Source organism: Choristoneura fumiferana, chromosome 30 (assembly GCF_025370935.1).
Source record: "Choristoneura fumiferana chromosome 30, NRCan_CFum_1, whole genome shotgun sequence".
NCBI lineage: Eukaryota > Metazoa > Arthropoda > Insecta > Lepidoptera > Tortricidae > Choristoneura > Choristoneura fumiferana.
The window spans coordinates 5,308,682-5,335,798 of NC_133501.1; the positions used below are offsets into that span (position 1 = coordinate 5,308,682).

The 27,117-nt window shown below is 36.5% G+C and overlaps 1 protein-coding gene across 1 annotated transcript in view; it reads right to left on the bottom strand.

Annotated features, from left to right (window-relative positions):
* The window catches only part of LOC141444484 (uncharacterized), a 121,072-nt gene that overhangs the window by 89,428 nt on the left and 4,527 nt on the right, over window positions 1-27,117 (bottom strand). Inside the window, exons 4-27 of the mRNA XM_074110035.1 lie at window positions 26,944-27,012; window positions 25,786-25,938; window positions 25,225-25,305; window positions 24,817-24,867; window positions 23,938-23,982; window positions 22,382-22,450; window positions 21,323-21,423; window positions 21,180-21,231; window positions 20,806-20,853; window positions 19,435-19,476; window positions 19,160-19,204; window positions 18,769-18,789; window positions 18,611-18,658; window positions 17,616-17,768; window positions 16,966-17,037; window positions 16,496-16,540; window positions 16,011-16,055; window positions 15,499-15,567; window positions 14,456-14,601; window positions 13,988-14,093; window positions 13,151-13,192; window positions 12,740-12,853; window positions 12,376-12,525; window positions 11,741-11,789 (exon numbers count right to left, since the gene is read on the bottom strand). Coding sequence (XP_073966136.1) covers window positions 11,741-11,789; window positions 12,376-12,525; window positions 12,740-12,853; window positions 13,151-13,192; window positions 13,988-14,093; window positions 14,456-14,601; window positions 15,499-15,567; window positions 16,011-16,055; window positions 16,496-16,540; window positions 16,966-17,037; window positions 17,616-17,768; window positions 18,611-18,658; window positions 18,769-18,789; window positions 19,160-19,204; window positions 19,435-19,476; window positions 20,806-20,853; window positions 21,180-21,231; window positions 21,323-21,423; window positions 22,382-22,450; window positions 23,938-23,982; window positions 24,817-24,867; window positions 25,225-25,305; window positions 25,786-25,938; window positions 26,944-27,012 — 1,816 coding nt within the window. The remainder of the gene's footprint in view (window positions 1-11,740; window positions 11,790-12,375; window positions 12,526-12,739; window positions 12,854-13,150; window positions 13,193-13,987; window positions 14,094-14,455; window positions 14,602-15,498; window positions 15,568-16,010; window positions 16,056-16,495; window positions 16,541-16,965; window positions 17,038-17,615; window positions 17,769-18,610; window positions 18,659-18,768; window positions 18,790-19,159; window positions 19,205-19,434; window positions 19,477-20,805; window positions 20,854-21,179; window positions 21,232-21,322; window positions 21,424-22,381; window positions 22,451-23,937; window positions 23,983-24,816; window positions 24,868-25,224; window positions 25,306-25,785; window positions 25,939-26,943; window positions 27,013-27,117) is intronic.

Consider the following 27,117-nt stretch of genomic DNA (forward strand, 5'->3'; position numbering starts at 1 on the left):
TTCATTATCTATGGTCTTTGAACGCATAATATTTGCCACATAAAAGTGTGATGAAGTAAAATTTTGCAAAAAATAAGGCAGCAAACCAATTTTTATTTTTAATTCATGTATATATTTTTAATTAACTTTGCTATGTTACATTTCGTAGTTAAGTTAATTGTAATTACTCTGTATTTTGTTTCAAAAAAATGACTCTCCCAAGTTTCTTACGGCACATTCTTCTTGGCAATGAATAAGTGTTTCCGAAAGCGCTGGTAGTAATACCTTTGCAGTCTACTTACAGAATTAACGTTTTGATTTTGATAAAAATCCTGATAGATAAGTATTTTGTCGTAAGTGCAATTAAGAAAACCGGCCAAAATTTACCACAGCGTGTCAGACACGCCCAGGATAGGTTTCCGTAGCCGTTACGAAAAATCATACTATCAGTAAAAAAACAAGTATTTTTTTCTAAAAATTTTGCATTTTGTACGGAATTTTCCATGTATATTTTAAAGTTAGGCTGCTATTTATTCTTACACCTCAATTATTAAATTTAATACCGAATTCTTTTTGATTTGATATAATTTATTCTCACTGATTTTTTCAAAACTTTCAAAGCAATAGTTTCGGCTTTTAGAAAAATCGCTCAACTTTAAGAAAAAAAATCACTTTAAAATTGAATTACTCTAACTTGAATAAGACCGCTTGTTATCTTGAACACCTTAATAACCCTGGAATACCCTGGAATGGACCCAATGCAATCCAATGCTGGGGGCCTATTTCCAACGGCGGACGTCGTCCTACGGTTGATAAATCTTGATGTACTCACTTCTGACAAGAAGAGATCCAAGACCACTGAAGAACAGGTCAATGATGGAGCCAAGAGCTTGGATGACCTTGATACACAAGACAATGACGCCGTTGAAGCTCCGAGGAATCTCGAGGTTAAGGACGGCAGTGACGGTTGATTGTTTGTCATTCTTCACGATTTTGAAGAGATCCTTGATATCAGTGACTAGTCCGTCGCCTTTGGCCACGACAGTCGTTTGGCCGCTTCCCTGAAAAAGATATATTGTATCTCTATATTATACCGTCGTCACCAGCACCAATATTTTTTTTATGATGAATACGACTGTTTGTATTTGAGTCCTGGATGTTTGTAAGTTTTTGAGTACATATTTATCTATGTATATCTATCCGTTGTCTAGCACCCATGGTACAGTCACTAGCACCAATTTCTGACACAAAATAGCGTGCATAAATATTTTGAACGCTCCGCTGTGGCAGATATTAATGCTGGTGACTATAAAAGCTTTGCTTAGTTTGGGGCTTACTCAACTGGTGTAATTTGTCCCAAAATACCTATTATATTATATACTACAGAACGACCGACCGGATAGCCAAGCTTGAGGTCCTGGGTTCGATCCTCGGCCGGGGCAGATATTTATATGAATAATACGAATCTTTGTTCTCGGGTATTGGATGTTTAATATGTATTTACACACACACAAACACACACAAACATCGCGCCTGTATTCCCAAATGGGGTAGGCAGAGCATACGAAACGTTACCGCTTCGGAGCTACTTTTAGCAAGTTTAGGTTTTAAGTTTGACAAAAAACGGTACAATAGTGAGGTTGCTAGCCTGTCGCCTACGGTGTAACTTAAATTATATCCTCAGTCACCTCTTACGACATCCGTGCAAAAAATGGAGAGGTGTAATATGTATTTAACTATTTAAGTGTATATTTATCTATATAAGTCTGTTTATTATCCGTTGCCTACTATCCATAATACAGCTTTGCTTAGCACGGGACTATGTCAATGAGGGCTATCGCGAATGAATTCGCCGCTAGAGGCGCTAGTGTAGCGTGAGGTCTCCGAAATGTCAAATCTCATAGTTTTTGGGTGAGCTACGCGGGTTTATTTATAATAAGAATTTTTTTGTGAATATTTTGCATAACCTGAAATTAATTATGCGTTACGGGGCAATGAATGTCTGTGTTTTGAGACAGTTTTGTCTTTCGGAAACTTTTATCCTCCCTTTTTTTCCGAAAAAAACGGGACTAAGCAATACTGTGGTTGCTGGATATTTTTATGGTACGGTTTTAAGGTGTTTTAAATATGATTTTAATCTAAACTTTGTTTTAACGCCCGTAATAACAGACTCTGAAAGCCACACTTAAAAACCTCACGCAACAGTGCGCCATCTAGTGAGACAAAAAACGATAGCCCTCATTGATTTTAATTGCCCATGTTATTTTATTTTATTTTATTTTTTAATATTTATTCAAGTAACATAAATAAACAAAATATAGAAATACTCCTTAGAAACTACAGTATACAATAAACAAAATAAAATTAACCTAAACCTACTCGTTTAATTTAAACTACAAAGTAAGACCTAAACTACAGCCAACACAACACAAACAACAACTACACACAATACAATACACACAGTACAATTTTTAATTATATTATTATTAATATAATAAATGAATAAAAATAAACAAGCACTTATCATAGGGTTATCCCAGCCTATATACGTCCCACTGCTGGGCACAGGCCTCCTCTCTGAACAAGAGGGCTTGGGCTATAGTTCCCACGCGGCCCAGTGCGGATGAACTTCACACGCACCATTGAATTGCTTCGCAGGTTTGTGCAGGTTTCCCTCACGATGTTTTCCTTCACCGCAAAGCTTGTGGTAAAATAGGGTAATTCACACCAATTAATCTAGTCTCAAAGTGAGAAAAGCTTGTATTACGATTATGGGCTACCAAGCAACGAAATAATACTTAAATAGATACTACAAAGAAACACCCAGACGTAGAGAATAAAAGATCGTATTTTTCATACAAAAGTCTGCCCCAACCGGAGATCGAACCTCTTAAGCTTCGTAGTCAGGATCTCTTGTATTGGAACCGGTCGTTTAATTGTTATAGTTTCCAATAACTAAAATGACTGCTTGATTACTTACGGTAATTGCTTTTCCTGAGGTCCAATCGAAATTATCGTTGTTAGCACCGCTGATGACCTTGACGATGGTCTGCTGTTCGGTCGAAACATCAGGGTAGCCTTGTTGGACGAAGTATTTACCGCAGACTGGGAAGACTTTCTGGGTGATCTCGGTACCAGCTAAAAACATTTAAATAAAAATTGATGATTCTGGTATTTTACGTATATAAAAATATATATGTTTACTCTTATGTATATGATGATTTATTTACGTTTCTGCCACTAAGACTTGATTATGACTCTGAAATTAGTGCAGAAGTTGTCGAAACAATTGGACACGTGCTGCTTGATAATGATATGGGAAGTGACAATGATGATGATTATAAACTACTTACAGTTTTGCTTGTAAGAGTTGGTAATGGAGCCAAATATGGTGAAGAGGCTGACGAAGCAAGTGGAAAAGTGTTGCTTGGTGATGGTCTTGGAGTTTATGATCTCGCTCAGGTCAATTATCCTTTGGAGGCAGATCTGGATTGAGGGACTGAATGCTGTGATTCCTGAAAAATAAACAATGTTATAACTCTTGCCGAAAAATCGGTTATATGAGAAAATGTAAGAAAAGTCGATAAATATAATGTAAATATATTAGGACCAAGACTTTATTAAACCAGATTTTTAATAAAATATGGTTATAAAAGGGAAACGAATAAATAAACTCTCAAAAAGAAATGGTTACAATTACAACACACACTGAACTTGAGATATTGTAACATTACTTTATATTTTTAAGGAAAGGTAAAGCTTCAAATGATTTAGAACCAAGCTGGAATTTAAACTATCTTTCATTTAGTCTCATTGTCTGATTTATGGTGATTAATAAAGAATAGTACCTGGGCACCCAAGCTTTGCTCGGGATAAAACTCGATAACAAACTCGTTTCCAGAGATAATACCAAGCTAGATCGATTTTTCATCCCCGCTAACCCCTACATACCAAATTTCATCGAAATCGTTGGAGACGTTTCCGAGATCTCCAAAATATATATTAAATAGAGAGATAGATTTCGTCGGTGATATCTACTGCAATACCGCGTAAACAATAATGGCTAATGCCGCATATCTATCTAGAGGGAAAAATGTTTTCTATTGTTGTACCTTTGCCATTGGAAGAGGTGTTGATCAAGCTTTCGATGTCAGTCTTGCAGGAGCTGACGCGGAACAGGGCAAACATATCCTCAGCGGTGCTGGCGTCTCCGTTGACTCCAAATTGTGCATTCCATTCCTTGGTGCAGATGCTATTGTCGCCTAATTAGACAAAATAGATGAGTTAATTGGAATAAATGCGGAGCAATTCAAGATGTGTACTTTAAACCAACAGACCATAAAACTGATCTTAAAATATATCGCATATATTCGTCAATAAATGTAAATGGTTAAAATCACTTGCAAATTTCAAAATAGGAAATTATGAATTAATCAATTTTAAACAGTTGTTTACAAGAACAAATATCGCATTAATTATGTTTTTGAACTAAGTAACTGAATTGAGAGTCACTGAAACACAAAGACAGTGAAATTGCATCGATTATTTGACAAGGGAATCCACTATGAAACTTCCTATGCGAAGTATCCTATACGGTGGGTGAGGAATAAAATGGTTCGATAATAACATAAAATGAATTTATATCATTTGTACGTTAGGTCAATACTTACAATTGACTATTATGTCTAATGAATTTATAATTATCTTATCTTGTTTCATCATTAAAAATAAACATACCTGGGAATTTATTGATGCAAATTCCGATCTTGAAGATAACGGCCACAACTGTAAAAAAAATTGTATTATATTTTTTTATATATTAAGTAGGTTAATGTCTTTGTGTCTGTCATGCTATTGATAGTGGTCACTTTTGTTGATGATGATGATACAATTTTAAAGATGGCAGCTACTGAGACAGTGACAAGTACTCAAATGTCTACTTTATATATTATGAATGTGAAAAAAACTACACCAAAGCAAACAGTTTGAATGTAAATAAATAAGAATATTATTTTATCAAAGATTCTATAATGATTAAAGATGGATACTTACTTCTGGAAAGAATGGAGCCCACTGCAAAAGAAAATAACATTAATTGTGATATAATCAAAAAGGATCAAATAATATGCATTTGTGTTGAAACATATGAAGAAATACTCACGTCCGACAATAACTGAGTTGAGGATTCCTCCAATACCAAGGGAGACTGTAAAGTAAATAAATTATTAACTAAACAATTCAGAAACAATAAAAGCACAACATAATAAATAGTCCAGAAATAAAACGTCCCTTATTGATTAAAGATTTTAACTAACTAACAAATCATTTAGACAGAAATTGTCTTTAGCTTTTCTAATATACTACATTTTGCCTGCCATTTTTGGGAAGGGTGACGTACAGTTTATAAAACCGTGAAAGTACCAGAGTGTAGCCTTTTCGTAATAAATTTTACTGTGATTTCTTTGCCAAATGTATGGGATATCAAAATGTCATTGGAACCACAAAGGATCCACCCCTAAGACAAAGGCTCCGGAGGCTAAAAAACATCAACAGCAATATTAATAAGGACATTGAATATGGAATAAGTAGTTAGACAGTTGACTGAATTTTCATTAGTTTGTAGAAGTTACGCTGTAAAAAAAGACTCAAGTTCTGGCTAAGATATATATTATAATATAATAAAATAGCACCATTTCAAGAGTAATTTTTTGCTTAAAAAAGGTAAAGAATGGAAGTTTTCTTAATTTTAATTGACCTATTGACCTGGATACTATTATATGGTAAGAAAATAAACATAAACTTACCCTTGACCACGAGATTGATGACTTGGACGAAAGCAGTGACCTCTGTGAGAAAAGTTAAAATGTGAATACAATTGTTGCTAAAACAAAATCAGCAGAGTATCTAACGTCAAATACCAATTGAATACTCCTAGAAATTAAAACAGTAACAGTCTGAAAATATTCGGAATTTTTGCCTTGTACGTAACTTGTAGCGTAGGCCGTCTACCAATGAGATAGACGGATGACCTAGTTAAGCTGGAAGAAGCAAAATCGAGCCATGGAAAACTCTTCTGCGAGCCCTACGTTCTTTAATGATTGATACAAGCAACATAATAATCATCCGTATCATCATGCTAGAGCTTGAGTTAATTTACATGTATTTACATGTTGAAGAATTTTAAGTGAATATATGTATATATAATAAATGAATAATAATATATGAATGTATGTAATGTGTGTATGAAGTGAATGTATGGATAATCATTCACTTTCATTAATATCTGCACTGTTATAATAAAAAGAATCAACCCCGCTCCATACTTTTTCGCGGACGTCATTTCAAAATATTATATATCCTATTTCACTTCGACAGTTTTTCATTATCTGTTCTAAATCTTAAATCTCGAAACTTAAGACTATAAAAAAATAAACTCGAAAAACATAACCCACCTTAGGCAAGTTTTTCTGATTAAATTTACAATAAAATACTTACTGATGTTGACAAGATCAGTAAGAACAGTAGAAACCAGCTTTCCGACGCCTGTAATCAAAAAGACAGTTTTCATGAAAGTGAAATCGCAAAGAAAGTACATAATCAGGACACAATAAACGAAATTCTAAACGTTCCAAATTCATAGCTTCCAGGGAAAGTTGTAAGTCATAACAACGTGTTACTAATGTTGTCTTTGAAAAGAGTACGAATAAAGAGATCCTGGCTTATCACCGAATTTCCACATTCATTCCCCAACTGTATCATAATGGACGAACGATTTTTTTTCTAAACCTATAATCCATTCAGGATGTATTTCAGGACTGACCTGTAGAACCCTACGTAGGTTAGTTTTATAACTTAATACTTGCAGTTAAAAATCGTTCGTATCTTGTTAAAAATATTGAAAGGAAAACTGACCAATAAATGCTTAGTTTTAAGTATCATTTACTGAGCATAATTTATTATTACTATGCAATTCTTCGCAGGCGAAGTAGAGGGAAGCAACAAGCTAAATTATACATTACTTACCGAAGATGCCTTTAAGGACGCCGCTGATAAGTCCTCCCAGATCAACAGATCCCTGTGGAAACAATATTCTTGTTACATAAATAGAGGCCTTTTTTATTTTATGTACGTGGCACAGGAAAATGGCCACAAAAAAGATCAAACAAATACCTAAGGGATATGACTAAATCACGCAGAATATTAAAACGGCGAATCAAATTAACGAATAAAAAAACAATCGTAGAAATGTCAACTCTAAGACAGATAAGTCGCATAGCCTGTCATATCACTGATCATATCTAGTGAAATGATGAAAAAAGTTGACTTTGCGAGTTCGTTTTGTCAACTCACTAACATGTTTCAGGCATTAAACAAATCCAGTTAAAAGAAAAAACGAGTTGCCTTTTTTGGCTAATTTCGTCGTTCACTGAACAAAATTCAGGAATTTGATCAAATAACTGTTTTTTTCTAGGCCAATAATAAAATGGAGTCGCCGTTTTACTATTTGGACATAATTTTTTGGATTTGGTCGTATCCCTTAAAGATTTGTTCAAATCTCTGTTTTGGCCACTTCCCTGCAACACATACTCGTATTTTTATTTTGCGCGGTGGATGGCCTATGTCCAGCAGTGGACGTCGTTCGGCTCAAATGATGATTATGATGAAGACATAAGTATTTTGATCTTGTCATTAAAGATAACAATTCAATATTTTACTTCAACCATTGTTGAACCCACCAAAGAAAACTATCACAGCTAAGTAAACTTTTAGGGTGAACTAGTAATAGTCGATCAAAATTTTACAAATAATTTGCATTTTAATACAGAACCCTATATGCGCGTGGCCCTACATGTACATGACCAATTTCTTGCATCCCTTCTGTTAAATCAATAGATTTATTCAGTAAAATTAAAAAAAAAACCTAATCTATTAACATAAATATAACCCGACAGTTTGTGCCTCTGGTACTGTTGGGTGGTGTAGCTTTGAAGGTAGTAAGATCGGTAGAAAATATCTGGGACATTGTGGTCACCACAGATTTGAGGGATGACGCAGATATTGAGAGGGAGAGCAGGACCTTGGCTGTGCGAGGCAACATTATTGCTCGCAAGTTTGCTCAGTGCACGAAACAAGTTAAAGTCACATTATTTGTTATTTTATTACTCTCCTCAGCTCAATACGGCAGAACGGTACCATATAACGATAAATAATATACTTACAGAAACATCACCACCAATAGCAACGCCTCCGCCAACTGAACCACCAGTTGATCCACCAGTTTTGGTATTTTGGCCAGTTGTGCCACCAGTTTTGGTGTCGTTGTCAGTTGATCCACCAGTTTTGGTATTTTGGCCAGTTGTGTCACCAGTTTTGGTGTCGTTGTCAGTTGATTCACCAGTTTTGGTATTTTGGCCAGTTGTGTCACCAGTTTTGGTGTCGTTGTCAGTTGATTCACCAGTTTTGGTATTTTGGCCAGTTGTGCCACCAGTTTTGGTGTCGTTGTCAGTTGATCCACCAGTTTTGGTATTTTGGCCAGTTGTGTCACCAGTTTTGGTGTCGTTGTCAGTTGATTCACCAGTTTTGGTATTTTGGCCAGTTGTGTCACCAGTTTTGGTGTCGTTGTCAGTTGATTCACCAGTTTTGGTATTTTGGCCAGTTGTGCCACCAGTTTTGGTATCGTTGTCAGTTGATCCACCAGTGTTGGTATTTTGGCCAGTTGATCCACCAGTGTTGGTGTCGTTGTCAGTTGATCCACCAGTGTTGGTATTTTGGCCAGTTGATCCACCAGTGTTGGTATTTTGGCCAGTTGATCCACCAGTGTTGGTATTTTGGCCAGTTGATCCACCAGTTTTGGTATTTCCACCAGTTGATCCATTGTTGCCGTTAGAATAAGTGATGCTATCTCCATTGGCATTGACGATTATCTCATTGATTGTGGTCGTAGACTGGGTAATGTCTGTTGGGAAGAAAAGTTTTTGTAAAATAAAGATTTTCACATATTTTTTACTAACTCATAATCCAATCAACGTATTTTAAATGGATTTAAGTAGCCTTTTAATAAATAAATAAATATCACGGGACAATTCACACCAATTGACCTAGTTCCAAAGTAAGCTTAGCAAAGCTTGTGTTATGGGTACTAAGCAACGGATAAATATAATTATATAGATAGATATACATACTTAAATACATAGTAAACACCCAAGACCCGAGAACAAACATTCGTATTTTTCATACAAATATCTGCCCCGACACGGGAATCGAACCCGGGACCTCAAGCTTCGTAGTCAGGATCTCAAACCACTAGGCCATCTGGTCGTCATATATCCATATATTTATGTTCATCTGTTGACTTGAATCTAATAGTAGCTGAATTGGTGAAAATTATTCCATGCTATTATTTATTTATTTATCGTTATCACAGGTAGATGTCTAGGAAGTAAAAAATATATATGGTGTTATGTTAATTTTAATTTCAATTCATACAAGTACTTCATTGTCAAAATCAATAGTCAAAATCAAAAGTTGCTGTGGGTTATTTTTCGTATCCTTTATAAAACTGAAATATGTACCTATTGTACATCTTTGTCTGTCAAACTGGTTTACTTTTTAAAACTTAATAGATAGACACTTGAAAATTTCACATCGTGTGTAATAAAGCGCCTAAAAGAATAACTGATAATAATTCAAATTAAAAAGTAAGGGGGCCTGATGGTTTATATGCTTTTAGCTCAATCTTTGTAATTGAAACCAAAGATTGGTACGAACGAGATGGACGAGTGACCTGGTTAAAGCCGAGGGTTCACGCTGGATACAGGCCGCTTCCAACCGAAGCAACTGGAGTTCTTATTGTCTATGGCGGAGGCCTATGTCCAACAGTGGATACAGCTGATATGATGATGATGATGATGAATGTTATGAAAGCTTTTATGTGCGAGCCCGACTTGCGCTTGACCGTGTCCTTACCTGAATACCCTTGCGCGACGAAGTATTTGCCGCAAGTAGGGATGACCTTCTGGGTAATTTCAAGTCCAGCTGTAAAAAAAAGGTTGCATGAGGTTATGATGATTATAATGACCTCCTACACGTTAACTCCCAGAACATCAAAAAATGGCGGTAACTGAAAACTTTTATAACGTATCATTATCACGCAGCCGTAGTTTTTTTTTAATTCGGAGACAAACGGCGCGTTTCGGAATCTAATATCGGTCGATATCAAATTACGAGCCTGATTTGTTAAAAATATTTGTAATAATTGGTATTTTAGTTCGAATGAAACATCATTCGAATTAGATGCAGCCAGTCATTTGGAATACTCGTAATAACATTTTGAAAAATAAGATTTTTTCTGTAACTAAACAGTATCTTTTTGAACGCATTATAGAGGGTTTATGATATGTAATGTAGATAAAATAAATAAACTTACAGTCTTTCTTGTTGGCGTTGGCGATGGATGCGACGATGGTGGTAACTGTAAACAAAAAGAAATAATAAATCCAACGCACAAGTCAGAGATAGGTATAGACGAAATAAATACTTCAAATGTAGGTACTTACGTGAGACGAAACTCTGAGTGATAGTCTCCTTGCTGATTTTTTTGTAATCTGTAAATAAAATAAGTTTAATTTTAATACAAGCTAAGTATTTTTACTTGAATGATTGTAAACCACAAGCCGTAAACCGGACAGGTGAAACTAAAAAGAATCTCGTCCTAATACTTTGCAAAGTGATAAGACAAGATAGGTCTAATGAACACGAAAATACCAACCATGTAACATCTCAGTAAGGAATAAACGGAGTGTTGGCGACAGACCTCTTTTTACCCGACTGTTTAATTATGTTTTTTGTACTCTTTTTTATTATCTATTTTTATAGCTTTTGTTTTACCATATATGTCAGTTTGCTTGCATTTTGTGTCAGATGTATATCGCATTGAGTTATTTAATATAAAAAACTAAACTTAGTAAGCATTTTATTATTTCTACCGTTTTCATTGGTCCTTCTACCGGAAAATTATATTTAACCAGTTAATTTTAATTTATCAAAATTCAAAATTGAATCGCTATCTAAATTCACTAAGATGGTTTTAATAAGAGCCATGGCGGCTTCTTCTGCAACCACGGCGGATCAAAATGAGCCGTCTTCCGGCGTCGAACAAACCAAGCCACCAAGGCAGCTCATCAGCTTCTCTTCAAGCCCAGCGATTTGCGGCTTAAGCACTTCACGTGCGTCGCGTTGCCGTATTAGAAGCCGAACGCGAGTGCGCGGTCGCTGACATGCAATTACAAGCTGAATTAGCAGCCTTGGATGAAGCCGCCAGCCAGCAGTCATCATTTAAAAGCTCGATGATTGACAAATGGGTGACGAACACCGCGACGTCCTTCCGTCTCTAATTCTTAAATAAGTTTTTGGTAAAAAAAAATATTTTTAATACAAACTTTTCTTGCTTACTGTAAATTTTGTTGACTGTACTTGTATTGTCACCGAAACTACATTTGCATACCAAAATTTCAAGTCGATGCCATTTACTGTTGAAGAGTTTCGTTCTGTGGAGACGATCCTGGACTACCAGGATGTCACTACCAGATTATTGTACTGTCACGCAAGAAATGATGAATCAATTTGGAAGTTGGTCGCATTTAACTTGCAAGATTTGATTACAGGCAGACAGACAGACAACGGGAAAAAAAATAAAAGCTTAAAATGTTATAATACGTAACGTTGATAATAAGGTATATTTAACTGGTGATGTAGGTGGTGGCTAGATTGATCGAAGAGGATTCTGACAGACTTGGTGCTTGAGTCATATCCTGAAAAAAAAAACAAATTTAAACCATGTGATGTAGCGGTTATCAAAGTTTGTGCAGATCTTTATATTTTTATCTTTCATAAAATATAATGTTAACAAACTTGAACTAGGAAAATTCCTGTGTTTCAGGTGTAAAGGTAGAAGGGCTTATTAATCAAATTTAAATATCTTAAATACCACACGCAAAATATAAGAAAGGAAGTAATTTTAGCATAAAGACGTTTCATACAATTTTAAATTAATAACTAACAAAATACTACGAGTACCTATTAAATAACTTATGTATCTATGTGTATTTAAATACAAATATTTTTTCTGTATCTTCGTAGGACATGAATTTGCTAAAGAGCTTCCAGGACAATATTATCTGTATTAGCAATTACTCAGACAAAAGTATTTTGAATTTGTTAAAATTTACTGCTGATCATTTTATTGGGTTCGACGTGCAATATATCCGTGCAATCGGAAATGTAAACTAGTAACTCAAATGACCCAAATAAGAAGATTTTTTGGGTAATGACCGTAAAATCCCTCGAAGGCTACTGGGGTTCTTTTTTTGATATCTTCTAAACAACGTAAAAACATACCTCTGCCATTATTGTAACCACTGATGTACTTGTTGCAATCAGCTGCAGCATTCTGGACCTTGAAGAGGATGAGTAAGTCAATAGCTGTGTTAGCTTCACCGTCGATTCCGAACTGTTTGTTCCATCCAGCATTGCAGATGCTTCGGTCACCTGGAATATTGAGAGATATGAATATTAGACGAAACAATGAAAACAACATTTTAAACTGAACCATGTCATGACGAACACGGTATTTGACAACTTCTAAATTTCCGATACTCCGACCAAGTAGGCCACTGGCAAGAAATAAATCAAATATCGATCAATACAAAAAAAAAGGTGTTGAATTGGTGTTCCGTTTTGATTATTAGTGGTCACGACTTACCAGGGAATCCATTCACGCAGATTCCGATCTTGAAGATGACGGCGATGACACGGGAGATGAGTAATCCGAGCCCACTGACGACGGAGTTGATGACTCCACCAATGCCCAAACTCACTGTAAGCAAAGACAATTATGATTTTATTAGCCACATGTATTCCAGCAAACAGTCTAATTCACCATCTCTTTCAGCCCTTGTCTTATACTGTGTGACAGAAGGAAGTGGTGATAACGACTGTGATTCTTAGTGCGTTAAACAATGAGGCCTCTGTTTTAGTTCAATGACAACTTCAATTGATTTGAAACTATTTCGACACATCTGATACATTACAATGTCTATGTTTTAGTTATGCAGCGCTTTATTCACATACCAGGCACTAGCGCTAGGTACTTGAGATAATTTAAAATGCTTACGTTTGAAGACCAGGTTGAGCACGTCGATGAAGGCATTGATTTCTGTAAAATAAAATGGTTATGATTAATTATTATTCGTTACTTGAAGCTGAAGTTGTTTCAATTTTTTTTACCTGAGCCTATTTTATTAAAACAGCCTATACGTTATGTTGTGCTTATTGCATAATTTTACTAAAGAATCGATGGTTTCAGTATAACTAAATCATACAAAATAATCTTTTCGCTCGTCATGCTTGTAAATTGCATATTTATAGATCTAGGCGACATCAATGATTTTTATGCTCTTTTGCTAGTAAAGTAAAATCTTCATCTCAGGCCAAGGCAGTCAGGTGCCAACAGCCACAAACAAAAAAGTTTACATATTTTTTAATAATTCGTAATGTATAGTAATATATCAACCAAACTACATTATTATAGGTTTAAAACTAAGCCTGAAAAATAAAAAGTACCTACCTAGTAAGTGAACAATTGTTTCCACTGTTGCAATTTAATTTCCTTGCAATCAAAGTGAAAAGCAGTGTAAAACTCGAACATTAAACCCATTTTTCCCTCGACACGTCTATCAATTGTCACCTTACCGGCTCGGCTATATGAACGTTTCAGGAAAAATTACTCGTTTTAGGCTATTGTTGTGCAAACTAGTATTCGATCAAATGATCGATGAGTCAAAAAAATCTGATATCTACCGCTGAGGGCCTACGCAAGCTGACGCGGTTAGCACGGAGCGGGTAGACGCCTGTTGAAAACTAATATGAGAACCGCTAACTGCACGCGTTAGTGCACCTGTGCCGGCTACCGTAGGCCCTAAGACGTGTCTAAAGGTTCTGTAGAACTCACTGATGCTAAGGATATCTCTAACGACGCCAGCAGCCAGACTGGTGACACCACGGAGAACGCCGAAGATTCCTCCAAGCAGACCGCCAATGATACCTCCGTCACCACCCTACAACAAAGCAGAAATAAAATTAATCCACACCAATTTTCTTACATAAGTAGTTCATCATACTTATGTACTTCAATTTATGAACTACTAGACTACCCGCTGCTTTGCACGCGTAATCCATAAGATCCGGAAGTTGAATTGAATCTCTGGAATTTTACTGAATTCTCATGTGAAGCTCAGCTATCTCCATACCAAATCACTTGGATTTGGATGGCCAAATCCGTGTAGCTAATTTAGCGCGAAGGAGTTACAAACATACACACATCATTGCAAACTGTCGCATTTATAATATTAGTAGATTTGATTTGGATCTCCCCAAAGTAACGCCTAATTCAATAAAATATTGTTGTTTATATTCTTACCACGCTAACAGAGCCAGAGCCGCCACCATTGTTGATGAAGCCGACATGCTTGTTGGCGGCGGGGTTAATATCAGCGGACCACAAGTAACTGTCGCCGTTGCCTTGTTTAATGACGTCGATGATATCCTGTTGGTTGTCACCGAAACCTAGCAACGAGTAATTATTATTAAAATTAAAACTTACTCTTTATTGGGGTGAATACTGTGATGAAGGTTCTAAAAAGTATGTTGGTACAGTCAATAAAAAAAAATACGGCCAAAGTTATAAAAATATGTAATTAATACACAACTGTATTGACTCAATATTAAGGTCGTGTAAACATATTTTTGTAACTGACTGTATCGATATCTTTATAGTACAGCTTTCATATTTTTCTTGTAAGATCGCAGTATAGTATAATTACAATAAGAATTTAATTTCATGTTAATTTATATGCACATTTTTTTCTACTTTTATCGTTTACTTGTAAATATTTGGAATAAATGATTTCTTTATTTTTTTCTTACTTTTTTTAATAGTAATCACAATTTTCTTGTTGACCAATTTGAATCGAATTGGTTCGATTATATCTTTCTACGGTATTATTTTAAGATAAAAAAAGGCGTCAAGGTATCCTTTTTCATCTAAACCATTTTCATGTAAAAATCGATTTATTTCCAATTGGTTTCGTATCTTTTTACTGTATCACTTTAACAACCATCGCTATTCGTTGTTTGTTTTTCATTAACTGAAAAAAATATTTCAATAGTTCGATTATACCTTTCTACTGTAAGTTTCCACTGTAAAGAGTAAATCGTGTTGTTCGAAATGAAATCGAACCGAAAATCGAAATGGTTTTGTTGTACCTTCTAGTGTTATTACTTGGAACCATCATATTTTATTGTTTTTATTTCATCAATTAAAAATATATATATATAATTCAGTTGAATAGTTCGATTGTCTTTCAATTGTATTGCTTCGAGAGCTATAATTTCAATATATTCTATTGCATACCTGTTTCTTTCTTACTCGATGGCAAAAGAAAAAATATGTGTTGTATTTACCAGAGTATCCTTCGTTAGTCAGGAATTTGTTGCATCGTGGGATGAATTGGTTGCACAGTTGGGTTCCGGCTGTAAAAAAAAAGGATTATATGAAAAAATAGCAAAAAACTTCTGAAAAGCTTTTTGTGTGGGGGTACCTGGATGGTGCAGATTAAATTAGATATTTAAAATAGGAAGTGAATTTGGTTGATACATTGCATGTGTCTAGGCTTTTTTTTTATAATAGTAACCTAAACCAACCTAGGAAAGTTGAAAACCCCGACAGTCATTTAAAAGTTCAAAATCACAAAAAAGGCTTAACTGATTTTAAAAAAACATAGCTAAGACCGCAAGGAATCCCAGTTTTACATTTAAAAAAAGTAGTGATGTAGAAAAAAAATACAAAGCGTTCATAATTGCATTCCCAGTTGAACAAAACTTTCATTTGAAGCAGGAAGTGGCGCCATCTATGTTTTCTATATGTAAACCTACATGTAAATATTCGTTATCTCACTAGATGGAGTTGTACTTACATCCCTTAACGTTGCTGTTGCCGACGGCTCCGATCAAGTAGGTAACTGTAAAATAATAAATGAAGTAAATATAATATATAAAAAATTATCACTGAAAAAAACCATGCTCTCGACACAGGTGAATGGTCGAAACAACCCGGAGGCATTCTACCAGTGATAGAACAATAAGCTAAATAATTCATTTTGTTAAAAAGTATAAATTAGAAAATAAAAATAAATATATATTGAAACTACATTTCTGTGCGTAATTTCAAGTGAATGCCATTAACCGTTTACGATTTCCGTCCTGCGGAGATGTTCTTGGCTGGCCCACCAGGATGTCACTACCAAATTATTAGTATTGTCACCAGATTTACATAAGTATGTCAAATTTCAAGTCATTCCGACCAAGCTTCTAGTGAAATGGGTCAAATTTACCCTCCAAGATTTGACCCGTACATACATACATAGGTACATTGAAAACTTGTAAAAAGCAGTTTACTTACGATGTCTGAAGACTAGAACGAGAAGACTCTTGTCCCATTTTCTGCCTGTAAGAAAAATATAAGTTTTATTAAAAAAAACCAAGTCGCAGCTTCGCACGTGTAAACTAAACCCGGCAGTTGAATTGAAATTCCGGGATTCGATTCCCATTGTAACACCCAAAGATATCGCTGTTCTTTTCACTATCGTTTCCAATAAAACTGACCCTTGTTACGAATCACTTCGCTTTACATAAATTCATTTGACATAATTTCACTTGGCATACCAATGTTTGCCTTAAAATAAATAAAACCGTGCTATTTTCGTTTTTTTTAAGTAAGTATAGTTATAGAATGCAGGTTAGGTACTGTTTCAGAAATAAATAACTTTATGACAGATTAAAATTAAAGAAAACAATTAGATTATGAAATTCGTTCAGACCGTAGATAACCCATAGGCTGACAAAAAAAAACAAGATGATCTAAGTACTTACTTTCAACAACTTGCGAGAGGGTGACACACGACTGCAGAAGGACCCTGACGGAGCCAGAGGTGGACTCCAATCCTAGAAAAAAGATATAATGTAAAATATGCGCATTAAAACTAGTATAATTAAGTATGTTAATTAATTATATGATATAATTACACAGAAATATGTTGCTAAAACAACACATAATTATCCTAAATTTCATCATCATCATCTAGGACCCCTGATCCCACTGCTGGTCACAGGTCTCCTCCAAGAACGAGAGCGCTTGGGCCGTTGTTCCCACGCGGGCCCAGTGCGGATTGGGAACTTCACACAAACAATGGAAGCTCTTTGCAGGTTTGTGCAGGTTTCGGAATGTTTTCCTTCACCGTAAAGCTCCAAGTAAATTTCAAATAAAATTCCGATAAACTCGGAGGTGCGAGGCCAGGTTTGAACCAACGATCCTCTGCTCGAGAGGCCATACGTCAAACCACTAGGCCACCACATACACCAGAAGGAGTAACACACACACACACACACACACAAACATCGTGCTTTCACATTTATTATATGTATTACTTGGATTTACTGTTTTCTATTATTTTTTGTATCCTGTATACCTACTGATTTATTTTCAATTAGTTCTAATGTAAAGTTCTTTAGTTCCATCTTACCTTTTCCGTTGGTGTAGTCATTGATGAATACGTTCATCCTCTTCTTGCAATCTCTGACTCCATACAAGGTGATGAGGGTGTCGATACTGCTTGCTTCACCAGAGATGCCGAATTGGTTGTTCCATCCGGTGCGGCAGACTCCGTATTTGTTTCCTACAAATAAAACAAACACAAATCAAAAATCGCCATTATCAGGGCCGGACTGACCATTAGGCAGAGTAAGAAACTTTCTAGGGGCCCCGCAACGCCTAAAGGCAACGCAATCTCTAAAGGCCCCGCAATCCCTAAAGGCCCTGCAATCCCTAGGGCCCCGCAATTCCTAGAGGCTCCGCAATCCGTAGAGGCCCCGCAACCCCTAGGGGCCTGCAATGCCGAGAGACCCCGCAATGCCTAGGGGCCCCGCAATTCCTAGGGGGCCCCGCGTGCGCACGAAAGACATTGAATGACTCGTCTAGTGAAAAATGAATTGGAAGTTTTGTATTCTTAATGACAGCGGCCGATCGTAAAATCCGCCAGATCACGAAATTCCTAGGCATATCGTGAAATGGCGCCATTTCATGAATTGGCTAAAGGACATCCGCCATATCGTTCAAAACTCACCGTTTAACGATTTGCCTAGTGACGTTTAGGCAAATCATGAAATTCCTAGGCATATCACGAAACGCCGCCATATCGGTCCTGGCACTTGGCCGGCCGCTGCCTTTTTGAATTGAATTAAAAAAAAATTGCTGACTAATATTTGTTGACTGTACTTGCATTGTCATCTTAACTACATATCCGTACCAAACTATTCGATACCATTAACCCTTAAGGAGTTCCGTCCTGCGGAAGGAGCATCCTACTGTCAGATTGTATTGTCACCAAATTTACATAAGTATACCAAAATTCAAGTCAATCAGACCACAGGAAGTGGATGTAATTTAGCTTCCAAGTTGATGCATTATTTGGATAATAAACAATCAGGGTACGCTATAAATAAAAGTAAAACTATTTACCATTACCACCCAAGAAGCAGAGCACGATCTTAATGAGCACAGCGACGACTGAAAAAAGAAAAATAAATATTAAAGTAATTCTACGTTAATTAAATATGAAAAAAAAAACTTGTTAATGAGGCAAATTAAATAATATTTCAAAATAGTTCCAAACTTACTTCGGACGAGGAGGGATCCCACTGAAAAAATAAACGATAATATTAGTATATTTCATCAAAATAATAAACAATGGGCAGCCGATGGATGCAATGTTGTGACGAAAGCATAACATGGATAAGACTTTAAATAAATTTTGAGTAATATTTATGTCAAACATATATTATAGGTACTCGTAACTTCTCAAATACTCGATTACTCGATTGATGTAAATCATACAAAAATAAGTGTATTTCTAAACATATAGGCTATACAGTTAACGTTACAAGTGATTTAACGGATCAGACATATTTTTTGTTACAAACGAACAAACACACATTCACATCTTTCCCCTTTATATAGTTTTAAAAGTTTAAACTATCTCCAGTAAAATCAGTGAAATAAAAAACTTACAGCCGGCGACGATGCTGTCCAAAAGACCTCCAAGACCCAAGATAACTGTAAAAAAGAGGCAAATTAGTAAAAAAAAAGCTATTTGCTAAAAAACACTTTTTTTCTTTTCTTTTATCACAGTTTAACATACTGTTCCGATTCAGACAGTTATTCTACTTTCCAAAAATTCGAGCTCAAATTTAGTCAATTATTTGGTTCATTAAGATAAATATTATTTATGAATATTAGATATCTAAAATATTAAGCGTATATTTATTTGTAAAAATCCAACTTACTCTTGACTCCGAGATTGATGACGTCATCGAAACAGCTGAGAACTGAAAAATATAAAACCTGTCATCAACATAGGTCGAAGAATTTGTAAGTTGAAGTTGAAATGGGAAAGCCACATCGTTCAAAGAACAGATAACCATTGGAAAAGGAAAGTTCTCGTACGGCGGCTACGAACTGGAATACGTAGCGATGGTAGGATTGGTAGGCTTCCCACAAGGTGGAATGAAGACATCACGAAAGTTACAGACAAATGAGGGCTATCGTTTTTTGTCTCACTAGATGGCGCACTGTTGCGTGAGGTTTTTAAGTGTGGCTTTCAGAGTCTGTTATTACGGGCGTTAAAACAAAGTTTAGATTAAAATCATATTTAAAACCGTACCTTAAAAATATCGAGCAACCACAGTGTGGCACAGTCCCGTTTTGTTCGCAAAAAAGGCAGGACAAAAGTTTCCGAAAGACAACATCTGTCTCAAAACACAGACATTCATTGCCCCGTAACGCATAATTGCCATAATTAATTTCAGGTTATACAAAATATTCACAAAACTATTCTAATTATAAATAAACCCGCGTAGCTCACCCAAAAACTATGAGATTTGACATTTCGGAGACCTCACGCTACACTAGCGCCTCTAGCGGAAAATTCATTCGCGATTCATTGGATAGGTGACAAGTCGTTGCACGAGAGTTGCAGACAAGGTAGATAGATAAAGTGACAGTTGTTGACTGGTTGTGGCTTTCTAAGGGGAAGGCTTTGTTCATCAATTGACGTGTTCCAGCTGATGGTAACAATACCATGTAGCTTAAAAATTAAAAAAATTAGCATGCATACGGTTCTGCCAAACGGTTGTCATGTTTATTGTGCCCAAGAGCCACATTGTCGTTCTGAACACATCCAGAGCCTACAGTTGTCTAAGTTGTATCAGGTATTTACGAGTATGCGCGCACGCTTTATTGTATTGGTGCTGGTGAAAGTACCAACACTTTACCGTCCTTCGGGTCTCGTTCGCGATCCATAACATTGTAAGCCATATTTCATAAATATTAAAAGTCATAGTGTATTGTTTGCCATAATGATAATTTGTCATAACTATTTTTTTACTTAAATGGCCATCCTGTAGAACTCTATAGGTTAGGTTGCCTTTATTTTATAACAATCAGGAGTCATTTATAGTTTTTTAGGAAAACAGAGTTATGGCAAATGATCATTATGGGAAAAATTACACTATGACTTTTAATATGTATTCGAATAAAACCCGCCGATGATCTGATAGGCGGCTGTAAGTTATCGGGTGGTTACCACGTGAAGGAAGGGGGTCTATATTTCAATCATCGGATTTTTAATTCATCCCTGTATTTTATTATTTACTTACCAATTTTGTCGATGTCACTGACGAGGTTCACTGCCAACCTGCTGACACCTATAAACAAATAATTATAATTAATACACCGTGTTATTTTTTATTTCCATTAACTTCAAGAGAACTTTAAACGGGTCAAATGAAGTTAATTTCTCAAACATACCTAACCTACTGTTTAAAAGATAATAAAGAATTAAGATAATTATTTATATTTATAAGTTACTAACAGTAATATATCCATAACTATGTAATTTTAGATAAAGTTATTTAATTGTATTAACGAAACATTTATTATATTATCTAAGGCAACACTTTTTGCGCGCTTGCCTCATTTTTTTTTTCATAAAAATACATCTAAATTCTTGTAATTTTGTTAGTATACGTACCAAGAACTCCATTGAGGACATTGCCGACAAGTTGTCCCAAGCCAATGCTAGCCTGCAGCAAAAATAAGAATTAGGTTTTGTAACAATTTTCCTTAGATCATTTAAGACGGGATGAGCCTTTACACCGCCTGCAGGGTGCTTACCCCGGTGTTGCCATTCGCGGAGATGTCGGTGATGGCCCATGGTCCGTTGTCATTGTTGCAAGGGCCGATGTCATCCTGCAAGCCTTTGTAGTCTCCAAAGCCTGCAAACAGACATGATATTCAGTCATTCGCGTTCGCTTCGCTACATCTTTTAAAATGCTGACTGAAAAGGGATGGAATTTGCTTCCCTCTGTTTTTCCGGGTAAGTATAATTTAGGGGTCCATATCGGTTCGCATAAATTTTTAAATGTTAGAATGTATTGTTTGTCATTAACTATTGTAGCGACTCCTAGCGCCATCTATTGAACAACAATAGAAACTCCGACCATGTTCTACATCGCGCTATCGAAGTTTCTCAACGCGGTCGCATATATACAAGCTCCGACGCTCTTCCCTCGGACTTCGGTCCCCAGGCATAACACCTGCCTGGAGAGAGATATCTCTATTGGAGCCTCCCCCACATTGGTGACCTGAATCCAATAATTGTTCAGAATTGTTATAAAAGAGACCTAACCTAACCTACAGTTTTCTATAGGATGACCATATAAATTTCAGAAATTCTGACAAACATTAAATACATTATGACTTGCGAAAATTATGCGAACTTTAGCGCGCCCATGATTTAGAGCTATTCAAAACCAGTGTGGCTAAAATTGAGAAATCTCTCTGCAGGCAGGTGTTATGCCTGGGGACCGAAGTCCGAAGGGAGAGCGCCGTAAGGTTTATTTATGCGTCCGAGTTGAGAAACTTAAATTGCGCGATGCAGGATGTTGGAGTTCTTTGTTTTAACTGATAGGGGGCAAACGAGCAGGCGGGTCACCTGATGGAAAGCCCGCCGCCCATGGACACCCTCAACATAAGTTTCGGATGCATTGACTTTAACTCATGAAGTCATGAGCCACCATGGAACCTTTTCAAAGGAAAACTCCTTACGATTTTCCGTGGTAATGCTTCCAAGGTGGCTCATGAATTAAAGTCCTTGACCATACATCTAGTCAGGAGTCAAATGGTTTGATAGTACTATTGTCTTCGAATTGAATCACAATGATTTTGACTCACCTGGGTATCCAGCTGACACGATGTACTTGTTGCACGTTGGCAGGAAGCTGTTGATGATCTTAAGACCCACTGGAAAACAAAGTATCATCTTAAATCAATACCACTGAGCGAGCACACAGCACTAAGCGGAACTCGTTTCACCACAAGCCACAAAGACCAGAGGGTCCAACGTTTCTGACATTAGCGGTCACAATCAAATGACAGTTTTTGTATGCGTTAATTGTCATTTGATTGTAATCGCGAGTGTCAGAAACTTTACGCAATAGACTCAGGTACACCCAGACAGAGCAAAGATAATAATCTTACTTCTGCATCATCATCATAACCATCATGAGCCCAGTCTATATACGCCCCACTGCTGGGGACAGGCCTCCTCTCTAAAAGAGAGGGTAGGCCGTAGCTCCCTCACGGGCCCAGTGCGGATTGGGAACGTCACATACACCATTGAACTCTATTACATGTTTTCCTTCGCAGTAAAACTTGTGATAAATTTCAAAATGTATAATCTCCAACATGAATTTGCAAGAATGGGTTTGAACCCACGATCCTCTGCTTGAGAGGCTATAGACCTAGACCTAGTGTACTTTACAAAGTACAAATCGATTGTAAGAATGGCTGCCGAATGTACTGTCGCGTACAAATTTTTCAATGAAATGTAAACTTTAAATTTATTCAAATAATTTTCGGTTGGGTCTGTAAAACTATGTATGGTAAAAAAGTCAGGACTTTCGACTCAGTGTTGCCAACATAGCGACTTTTGGGAATAATTCAGCAAGTTTTTTTTTTCAAGCGGGTCAGACATTTTAGCGACTTTTTTGGTTTTTTCCTGTACAGTACAGTCAAGGAAACTGAATCACGTACCAGGGTGGAACCTTTTCATAACCAATTTTGCTATGATTTCCTGGCAGATGTATGGGATTTCAACATGACATTAGTAGCACAAAGGTTCCACCCGGTACGTGACTCAGTTTCCGTGACACATTTAACTACACATGGAACTAACTTCCCACAAACTGGCGACTTATTGTCAATTTTTAGCGACTTCCCAAAAAATAACTGCTCAGGCAGAATGCTTACGCATATCGTGAGAATTGCGGGCAACCAGTGGATGCAAGTGGAGTGTTGTCGTTTATTATTTATTATTAATTATTTAATTTATTATTTATTCAAATATTTGTCAACAAAATTACAGCATTACAGTTAAAACTCCAATGCACTGTAAAAATCAAATTATACAAAAACAAATAAAACATAGATACACAAAAAGGCATAAAAGAACATACAAAGAATGACACACAAAAAACGAATTAGGGGTTTTTGAACGTCGTCTTCGTCGCTACCCTAAAACGACGGAACCCCACACCCTCCGGCCAGAAGTCTGAGCGCAGAAACATCTGCTGGTGCATATCAGGCACTTGGAGTCAAAATGGGCTGAAATTATGGCGTTCTAAGGGGGAGGCGTTTGTCCAGCAGTGGACGTCTTTCAGCTGATGCTGATGATGATGAAGATAGCTTAAGCACAGTAGCTAAATAATAAATATTTGGTTTTTACTTACATCCAGCTTGGTGACTGTTTCCAATGGCACCCAAGAGAGTACCGACTGAAAAAAAAACAAAATGCTTATCCATAGGTACTTAATATTATAAATGTGAAAGTGTGTGTTTGTATGTTTGTCCGCCTTTCACGTCGACACGGAGCGACGGATTGACGTGATTTTTGACATAGAGATAATTTATGGGCCAGAGAGTGACATAGGCTCATTTTTATCCCGGAAAATGCACAGTTCCCGAGGGAACAGCGCGCGATAACCGAATTCCACGCAGACGAAGCCGCGGGCAAAAGCTAGTTCTGCTAATAAGCCGTAAAGGGCTCTTTTACATGTCACGTTTTTAAACTACCAGCGCTTTCGGAAAGACCATCATTGCCAAGAAGAACGCACCCCAAGAAACTCGATAAAAGTCTTTTTTTATTTAATTGCTCTTTATTTAATAAGTAATACTGCAAGAACTGGAATAGTCTTATTTATTTTTAGTCTTTGCCTTAAAAAAATCTGAATTAAATAATTTACTAAAATGAAACCTTTTTTGATGTTAGATCATAACGTAAGACCACATAAAACTATCACAAAATGCGTACTACGTTGCTATTACAATTTAATACATTCTAACTCTTGTAATGTATATTGTATGACATACAAATGTATGTATACGAAAGTAACAACTCTTTGAAGTAAAAACTATCCTAAAAATTAACTATAATATATAATTCGCGCAAATCTTTTCCTCGTGGAAAAGCAAACGACTTCAAACGAGTGACTTCATATCATTTGAATTTACATTTTAAATTTATAAATTTTAGTTTTATACACAATATGGTAAGTAAACTAAATGTTTCTAGTGTCATTGTCAATAAATAAATAAAAATATTAACTCACTCTGAAGGTAGCAGAAGCTCAGGTCGGCCTTGGTTAGGGAACCGCTGCCAGCTGTAAAAAATATAAATATAAATATTCGCTCCCACCATAGCCTGCTAAACCTAACTCAACCGAGTCGGTTCTGCCATGACCCAATTAATTCACTCACTTGATTATGCGAATTAATTTTATGACAATTAAAGTTATAGTTACATTATGCATGATTTCAATTATTCTGATTCATTATTATGCCAAATGAGTTTTATGCTTTTTTATTATCATGCGAGTTCGATGTTATGCACAATTATGTCAAGTCTCTGTTATGCGAATTCATATTAGGACTGAATAGTATGCGAAATAAGGGCACTTGTATAAAAAGCAGCTTAGAGGAGAGGAAGTAAACGTAGAGTAAATAAAAGATACACGTACTGATGAGTATGTTGATACGTTCAGCGAGTTTTATGATGGCACGGAACACGAGATATAGAGATCCTCCAACTTTGGTGTATCCTGCGAACAAAAGATTCTAGAGTCAATCTTTGGCTCCATACATGGTAAGATCGATCCATCATTACAATCTGTCGTTACAAACCAATCGAAATAATGTTTAGACACGAATAACATGTAGACATGTACACATGACATGTAGACATTTATGTTAGACATGTAGACATGTATGTTAGACATGTAGTCTCAGCACTGAATGTGAACCAATTTAAGAACCGGCTCGACCAACACATTAAGAATACAAAGAATACTTGACCAAGGAACAGCTAGATACAGGCACCTATCAGTTGCTTGCAACTGCCTGCCTGATAATTTATATAATAATAATAATAATAAAATTTTATTTATTGCATTTTTTTCCTCGCAATGTGATGAAAATCAATATGTATCACGGGCAGTAAGATTACAAACTAGTCAATAGACTCTCGTTAGTAATCCCCTTCTTACGGCCCTTAATGCAGAATGTCCTATTGTGTAACATACCTCGTCCTTGGGTGCTGATGCTGATGTAGGATATGACCTTGGAATGACAGTCAGTCAGGCCGTAGAGGCGGATCAGGGCCTGGATATTGGCGGCGCCGGTGGCCGCCACTCCGAACTGGGTGTTCCAATCGTTTCGGCAGATAGCTTCGTTTCCTGTGGGAAAATATTATAACTTTTATAGAAATAAATAGAATAGAAATAGAAACATTTCACTATACTCGCAAAAACTAACAGAACATTACAAATAGACAATTTAAGAAGAAAAAAAGGAAGTTTTTGCGAAATCGCGATAAAGTCCCAGCTCAGCATAGTGTTGGCCGTGTAGCCCAACGCTGATCTTCCGCTGTGACCGCTTGCGTATTTTTAGGGAGACCGAGGAGGAGAGAAGTGACAACGTCGATTTTTAGGAACTTATTAACTGCTAGCGAGCTCGCAGTAGCGCGCGTTTTTACCCGACTGCCCGAAGGAGGGTTATGTTTTCGAGCGTATGTATGTATGTGGGTATGTATGTCCATTTCTTTGGTCCTCGCTGCAGCCTAAACGGCTAGACCGATTTTAACATATGAGGTATCATTGGATTCGTCATAACTGTTGTAGTGACAAAGGCTATATAATATTTCAATATGAAGTCTGCGAAAAAAAATATGGTGGAGGAATAAAAAAAAAATTGTATTGTAACAATATGGGTATCAAATGAAAGCTAATAATTAGCCCATTCTAAATATATGGGTTATAATACTTTTAATCTACCGTTTTCACATTAATATCAAAAAAGTGTAAAATAAAGCATTAAATTAAAAAAATCAAAAAACCCGACTGCCAAAACTAAAAGGAAGAAAATAGCCCTAGTGCTCTGGAACTCTGTTAAGCAGCTAATTTAAAGTTCAACAGTCGGGACCCATTTAAATCGTGACGCTCAAAAACTCTTAGTAATGGGTCCCGACTGTTGAACTTTAAATTAGCTACTTAACAGAATTCTAGACGACTAGACTTATTTTGTTCCTTTTAGTTTTGGCTGTCGGGTTTTTTAGTTCAGGCCTCGAGCTAGCAAACGCGCCTTGTTGCGAGCTTACCAGCAGTTAAGAGGTTACCAAAAATCGACGAGGTTCTCTAACCACTGGGCTATATCCGGTCGTCAAGTTACAAAGGATTCCTTACCTGCAGAACCTACGAAGCAGACGACGATCTTGAGGAAGCAGCCAACGATTCGGACGAGAAGACTGCCCACTAACAACAAAAAAATAGTTTAAAACAAACGGCAATAATTTGTCTCTGTCCTGAACAATCTAATTAGTTCATCAGTTAGGGCACGCCTGGGGGCGCGGGTGCAGG